The following is a 7720-nucleotide window of genomic DNA, read 5'->3' on the forward strand; positions in this document are numbered from 1 at the left end:
CCAAATGAAAGCTCATATAAAAATAAACTGCAAATATATATTTAAAAGAAAAAAACGCACAAAAATAAATACAATTCACTCTGTCTGTACTTGTGGTTGAATGTTTGCACGTGCCAGCCACAAAAATCGGAGCTTTATGTCCCTCGCAGGTTTCCGTAGCTCATGACGCGGGCGCGGACCAACGGTTTGTTCCTGGTGGGAAACTTGTACCTCCCCGCGGGAACCGTGTCGTGTGTCTTGACAACAAGCAATGGCTCTGAACTATCAGACATCGACTCTGTCGCTAACTTTGCCGATTTCCTGCCAAATATGCCTCGGAAAGGTAAGTAGCATTTGCATTTCGACATTAGCCCGCGAATAGCTGAAGTTAACTTCTGCTTTGTTTGTCTGCACGGTGTCACCCCAGCACTGCAGTAGCTCGTACCAGCAAAGCGTCGTTTTTAAAAATGTGGCCAACAAATAATTGTTTGGTCATTGTCTGCAGGTCAGGCAGCCGGTCATTTGTGCCAACTACCACGTGTTCTGTTCGTCCTGCATGGAAGTGTGGTTAAAGAAAGCCGGCCAGTGTCCCACCTGCAGAGTCCCCATCACAGCAGAGAGTCCATGCAGAGAGATCATCGGTGAGGAACAGAGCAAATGACCAGCTGCTACATTAACTGCATTAAGTGTACAAAAACCTTTGGACTCCACCATGTATTACCTCATTAAAAATCTTGACTTACCAAGTCAAAGTTACAAGTCTTCCATCATAATGTTTTTGTTGACACATTGTTTAGAGGTGCATTTTCCTGTATAAACTATATAGTTTCATGTTTTTGTTAAAATGTGGATATAATGTCACACATGCTGGTTTCTGTGCTTTGAGTCAAAGGTTTGCCCCAGAAAGAAACGGGGGTTAATAGAAAGTTTTGTATTTTTGGTAACTTCTCAAGGATCTGCTAATATATAGCTTTCAAATGGCTGGACTCAGTTTTTGTTGTTTTGTCAGCAGAAGTTCAATTCGATGTCTAATTGGAAAACTACTATCATTTGTAATTTTTTTTTATTTTGGAAATGTAATATTTTGTTTTCTGCTACAGGAGGAACAAATGAAGGCGATCACAATGACAACCCATCCATGAGAAAATGTCTCCGTAAAACCAGAGGAGAGCTGCTTTTACGGGAGTATGAGGTACTGCAGCATTCAGTTTGCTTTCTGATGTTTTCACATAAATAAATGACAAGAATATTGTAAGATTTAACCTCCCACTTTATGTTTATCTGTTGTAACATTGTTCCAAGTGGTCTTCGAACAACACATAACAAGATTATGGTTTAACTAACACCATTGATTTGAATACTAAGAGTATTTTGTTTTATTTTATCTTTACCAATTTTTTTGTTTGTTTTGTTTTTTCTAACTTTTGTTTTTTATGAAATCTTTCTACACCAGGAAGAGATTGAAGGGCTTATGAGAGAAAACGAGGAGCTGAAAATCAAAACCCAAAGTCTGGAAACTCAGCTGAAGACGGCATTGCATCCTACCAGCATAAATACAGTGCAGCCAGATGAAAAGAGAGTCCCTCATGTTGTTGTAGAGGAGTGGAAGAACAAGCTGCAAGCTGCCACAGATGTTTGTGATCAAATAAAGCAAGACATGGATAAGCTGAAAGAGGTACACAAAGCTTTTGTTAGGCACATGTTCTGTTTTTACTGACAGATGTAGATACATTCAGTGTTTTCTGTTGATTTTATTTAAATTCCTTGTGATTTCAAACAGAAAATTAAATAAAGTTAATAGATGGAAATCTAACTGCATGCTTTTCTAACGTTTTAAAAGAATCATACAATATCTTCTTTTTAATCAAGAAATTCTTTGTCATTCAGGCAAATAAGATCTTGCGATCTCAAAATGTAGACCTTGTTCAAGAGAACATGCGACTAAAAGCAGAGGTGGCCAGCAGATCTCCTCAGAAGTAAGTTGTTTACTTAGTTCTTTCTACCATTTCTTGCAGCATTGATCAAGTGATGGAAAAGTAATGAGTCTTTAGCAGACAACATGAGTAGCAAACGAGAAAAGCATCCATCTCCAAAATATTTTTTAAAAGTTTCCTATAAAAAGAAACTTACAATAGTTGCTAATATGATATTTTCTGATGTTTTTAAATTTTTGTAGGATGTTGACCCTCAATAAAAATGTTGACAGTGTATGACTGGGAATGATTTTAAGGTGCTTTTATCCTTCATTCATGCTAGATCTGATCACATTATGAAGTCTAAGCAAAGGTCTATTGTTTCTTTTATGTTTTAAAAATAATTGAAACATCCTTTGAAGTAGAGAGTTAATATTTCTATTCCTGTTTCTTGCAATGCATCCAAATTAATCTAAACCAGGGGTGTCAACTCAATCGCCAAAACACACCTTAGGTCACGGGCAGAACTGGATATGCATTCATTGAACATACTAAGATTAAACTTTTAAAACTCAAAAATGTTTAAAACTTAACTTTTTAAAGATTAATATGAATATAAACAGACAGCATCATTATTCCAGAATAAACCAATTTAAACTTTAAATAACTTGGAATATTTTGCTTTCTATAAAGTATAAATTGTCAAATGTTAAAAATACAGTAAATCTAAAAAAAAAGCATTCAAATTTCTTTACTTTTGACATTTTGGATATTTAAAAAAATACATTTAAAATATCCCATAAGATTTAGTTGTCCATCTCATTTCAAAGTTATACAAATATGAACATGCTTCATAACTAAACCAACAAAGCCTGGAAATATGATTAAAAGTTTTGCTTTTCAGCAATAAAAATTAAATAATTATGCTTTCTGTGCTCTTATGTGGTTTTATCACTCCAGGCATCTCAAAATGATCTCACAGCCCGGATATAATTACATGGTGGGCCAGACATGGCCCGCGGGCCTTGACTTTGACACATGATCTAAAGAGTTTGAGATTCATTTTATTCAATGATAAAAAATGTAGATAAATCTGAGATAGCTGATAAGAAAGAATCATTGCCATTTTCCCCCAATTGTTGTTGTATATCTTCTATCATTTTTACCTTTTAATCCCAGATTATAGGGAAAAGATGCAGTCACTAATTTGTTGGGCTCAGTATCTGTCAGCCATCAGCTATTTTCTCAGTCCCATTTGCTTTCTTTTAAAATCTGGCTCATTTTAACATTGTACTTTCAGAAAGATTAGTATGAAACATCAAAGTTCATCATCATAAGCTCTCCTAAGAACGTTTGATCAATAGTAGGAAATGGGACTGAGGAAGTGGGAAGGGCTTGCTTCGTACTAACAGTCCCACCCACAACTCACAGATGAATTTCTAATGAACTTCTGCTGCTCTACAGAAATTATGCCTAAACAAAACACACTTTTTTTTCTAAAACTAGTATAATCATAATAAAAAGACCACTGGAACACTTTCAAAATAAAGCAAAAAAAATATATTGGAGTGGGTATTTAACACCTAAAGATTTACACAAACTAACAGTAACATTACGTTATTTGTCATTTGATTTTTCTGTCTTAATTTTAAGAAAACGGTTGTGTTTGCAGGTTTGGCCGATACACGGTTGCCGCCCTAGAAGCCAAGTGTCAGCTGTATGAGCGTGACGTCGACCACTTAAAGCGGGCTCTGGAGCGCAGTGACCAGTACATTGACGAGCTAGAGTCCCGACTCAGGAAGTGTGAAAACAGGAACCCTGAAGGACACGAGGCGTGTGGGACGGCCGCAGACGCTCTCACACAGCAACAGAGATTAAACATGATGATGAGAAGCTTAAGTGATGAAGAAAGAAGGTTGATCTGCAGCAATCCAGAGGCAGAGTCTCAAACGTTTGCCAAAAACTCCAGTGTTTTGTTCATGTCGTCAGGAACTCCCAAAGAGTCGAAGAAGAGCCTGACTGGAGAGCGGAAGAAGGAGAACCCTGAAAGCATCTCCTCTGACTTCTCCCCTGCTACTCCTTCATCTGCATTCCAGTCTCTGACCTTGAGAAGCCCTGGCATCCGTGAGAAGAAAGTCACATTTAAACCTGTATCTTATCAAAAAAGACTTGATTTTGAAGAATTGTCTGGTTCTGGGAAGATGAGCTCTGCCTTAGAGAGTAAATTTGCCAGCCTTGAGAAGTTTCCAAAAGGATCGAGCTCAAATATAACAGGGTCTCCAAAGTCGGTCTTCTGGGGTTGTTGGGAAAGACCTCAGGCCAACAATCCATCGTGTTCAGATCCGAGTAAACAAAATCCAGTCAAAGAATCCCCATCTGCAGGTCCAGCAGGTGATGAGTCTGATAGTTTTCAGATGGCATGTGAGGCTTCTATGGATGCAGCTTACCTGGACAAGATCTCAGAGTTAGACTCCATGATGCTTGATGGAGAGAGTTCCAGCAGCCGTGGATCGCACCTCTCCTTAGGTTCCCCACCTCCTGCAGACTTAGACAGAACTCTTGTTGCAGAGTCACAAACCTGCACCGATGTGCCAAGTTCTGGTGGCACATGTCCAGCTGGAGAGCACAAGAACCTGGATTCACGTGATGTTAAAGACGACACCAAAACCATCAAAGAGGCTTCTACAAGCTCTGTAGAGGATGCTTTTGATTCTCAGACCTCGAGTAGAAACGGCGCCAGGAATGTTTCCATTAGTTCCGAGCGAGGGTGGCCCTCTCAGAACGAAGAACTCTCTTTTGACTTGTTGTTTGACGCTACTGATGACATCAAGGCCGGCCCGTCTGGCTCCTTCAGCCCCGTAAGCCAACACCAAGATCTTGATCTTGCATATAATCCGCCTTCGTCCACCGGGGAGAAGCCTGTGAGTTCAAGAGACAAACACGCACTGAATGGCAGTCAACCAATAAAGAGAAAGTCTCACAGTCCCTTTAATACAAACAGTCCTACCAAACTTTCAAAGCTGATGTGACGGAATAGTTAACTCATGCTTGTCAGGTTTCACTGGAAAATTGTTAGAAACTTCATTGGTTCAGAACATTCTTGCAATCGTGATGCTAGGAACTTCCCGTTTGTCTTGTATTTTCTTTTGTCTGTTTAGTTACTTATTTTCTTGTTCAAAACTGTCAAAAAAATCTTGTTTTTTGCTGGTTTACTCATAAGTGAGTAGAAATGAAGAAACCTTGAAGGTCAGCCTCAACAATATCTGGTACTTACACACAAATCTTCTGTTTCTGTCGTTTCTGGCTCTTTGTCAGTTATGTGTATGCAGATTGTTTGGACACAAATGTGTCCATTGTTAGTTACTGACATGAAAAATGATGTTTTGTGTGTTAGGAAATAAAGAAATGCAGTAGAAAGTATGATCAAAAATGATTGTGATTTCTTAAATTAGTTGAAATGGATGACATTTTCTCAAACCACTCCAGCAGATGGTCTCCAATGTTGTCACGATTACTGACTGAGTTACAGTTTGGAAACGTGTTGACAACAGTGTGTGCAACCTGTAATGACCATCGCTCCAAATCTCACACACGCAGCAGAAATCACCTTATTTATTATGCCAACTTAACGATATCATGTATATTTCACATACCTCTAATTGCTGCATGAAATTTTAATTGGGTATAGCCGTTGTGGTTTGAATTAACAAGTGTTAATTCATTGGGGTCAATTAATAGACTTATGCTTACACTGGTGGATTAAGTCAATTTGATTAGTACTCATCCAGCCTTAGTACAATATGGTCTCATCATTTAATATTGAAAAAAAAGTTATCTTTTGTGCCTAATTTACATTCATATCAAAGGCTGCATTTTTTAATAAAAATATATTTTACTTTTTATATATGAAGAATTAAATAAAAATGATAGAAAAGCAATTTCAGCTAAGAGAAAGGCCTAAAACCCAGCATCTGAATGGAGAGGAGTGAGTTCCTAAAATTGCAAGCATCTACTCTCAATATGTTATTGTCTGCCCTGTGAGCATTTTTTTTCTTCCTGTCAGCCAGTTCACTGTTCTAGCAGTTTATGTCTCGCGAGAGAAGCTGAGCACGGGCTTGACGAGATCTGAGGCGCTCAGGTGTAAGAGGCTCTCTCATCCCCAGCAGTGGGGAAACAGTAGACAGATAAGTGCGTCTGAGAGACTGCAGGCATCTCTGTGATCTCCGGGCTCAAGGCTGCACTCAGCGCGCTGTTCTGCATCATTACCGGAAAGGCAAAGACTCTCCGCGCGTCTATGAGCGGTTCCCCCCTCTCTCGCAGCCGTTTCGCCCGCTTTTTTCCCCCCGTGCACTTTAATTGGAGAAGCTCGCCAAGATGATGTCCATGAACAGCAAACAGCCGCACTTCGCCATGCATCCCTCTTTGCCCGAGCCGAAGTACACCACTCTGCATTCCAGCTCGGAAGCTATAAGGAGAGCCTGCCTACAAACTCCACAGGTAAATGATCCCAGGAAAACTTTCACTTTGATTCTCTTTTTTTCTTCTTCTTCCTGTGCCGAGGCAGCTTGTAGCGATGCGCGCTGCCTGTGCGTAATAACAAGAGGCGCTTCAAGGCACATTCAGGCAAGACGCGCGCTTAATGTTTTTTTCATGTATTCTTCAGCAATCACTCGGCGAGTCTGTGATCTTTTTGAAAGCAGGCTCACGCAAAGCTGTTTTTCTGTATTAATTTTTATGATTTGAAGCCATTCTCAACTCTCTTATGTGTCGCCAAACGCACCAGCTGACAGCTTTTTTTTCTTCTCATTTCTCCTCACTCAATTCGTTCTAACTTCCTGTGTCTTTTTTGCAGCTTCAGAGTAACATATTCGCCAGCCTGGATGAGACCCTGCTGGCCCGGGCAGAGGCTCTGGCGGCCGTGGACATCGCGGTGTCCCAGGGCAAGGCGCACCCCTTCAAGCCCGACGCCACCTACCACACGATGAGCACGGTGCCGTGCTCGTCCACGTCCACGGTTCCCCTCGCACACCATCACCACCACCACCATCACCACCACCACCAGAACCTGGAGCCTCCGGACATTATGGACCACATCAGCTCGCCGTCCCTCACCCTGATGTCGAGTGCGCACGACGGGACAGGCGGTGGAGGCGGCGGGGCAGGCGGAGGCGGCGGCGGAGGACTCATCTCCAGCTCGTCTGCCCACCCGCACTCGCACATGCACGGCTTGAGCCACCTGTCCCACCAAGCAATGAGCATGAACTCGCCGCTCACCCACCACGGGCTCTTACCGGGCCATCACGGGGGGAGCCAAGGCGGCCCGGGGCTCACTAATCCCGGACTCTCCTCCATCAATGACTCGGACACGGACCCAAGGGAGCTGGAGGCTTTTGCGGAGCGCTTCAAGCAGCGGAGGATCAAGCTGGGGGTGACCCAGGCGGACGTGGGCAGTGCGCTGGCTAATCTCAAAATCCCCGGCGTGGGATCACTCAGCCAAAGTACAATTTGTCGATTTGAGTCATTAACTCTGTCCCACAACAACATGATCGCGCTCAAGCCCATCCTGCAGGCCTGGCTGGAGGAGGCCGAGGGGGCCCAGAGGGAGAAAATGAGCAAACCGGACATTTTCAACGGGGGGGAAAAGAAACGCAAGCGGACCTCGATAGCGGCACCGGAGAAGAGGTCCTTGGAGGCGTACTTCGCCGTGCAGCCTCGGCCGTCCTCCGAGAAAATCGCGGCTATCGCGGAAAAGTTGGACCTGAAAAAAAACGTGGTGCGAGTGTGGTTTTGCAACCAAAGACAGAAGCAGAAGAGGTTGAAATTTTCTG

General features: G+C 42.2%; 2 protein-coding genes across 2 annotated transcripts; both read left to right on the plus strand.

Moving 5' to 3' along the window:
• Positions 1-93: 93 nt before the first annotated feature.
• Positions 94-5416, plus strand: obi1 (ORC ubiquitin ligase 1). The gene is made up of 6 exons (XM_024295814.2): positions 94-322; positions 485-620; positions 1080-1171; positions 1433-1654; positions 1867-1955; positions 3565-5416. Exons 1-6 carry the CDS (start codon positions 251-253, stop codon positions 4919-4921), a joined length of 1968 nt encoding a protein of 655 aa, XP_024151582.1. The 5' UTR covers positions 94-250; the 3' UTR covers positions 4922-5416.
• Positions 5417-5883: 467 nt separating this feature from the next.
• On the plus strand, positions 5884-7720 carry pou4f1 (POU class 4 homeobox 1; the record flags this gene model as incomplete). The annotated part of the gene is given in 2 exon segments (XM_024295813.2): positions 5884-6389; positions 6745-7720. Coding segments are annotated over 2 exon segments (1099 nt in total), but the record flags the coding sequence as incomplete, so codon positions are not given.

The sequence above is a fragment of the Oryzias melastigma genome, linkage group LG3, assembly GCF_002922805.2.
Source record: "Oryzias melastigma strain HK-1 linkage group LG3, ASM292280v2, whole genome shotgun sequence".
In the NCBI taxonomy this organism is placed as follows: domain Eukaryota; kingdom Metazoa; phylum Chordata; class Actinopteri; order Beloniformes; family Adrianichthyidae; genus Oryzias; species Oryzias melastigma.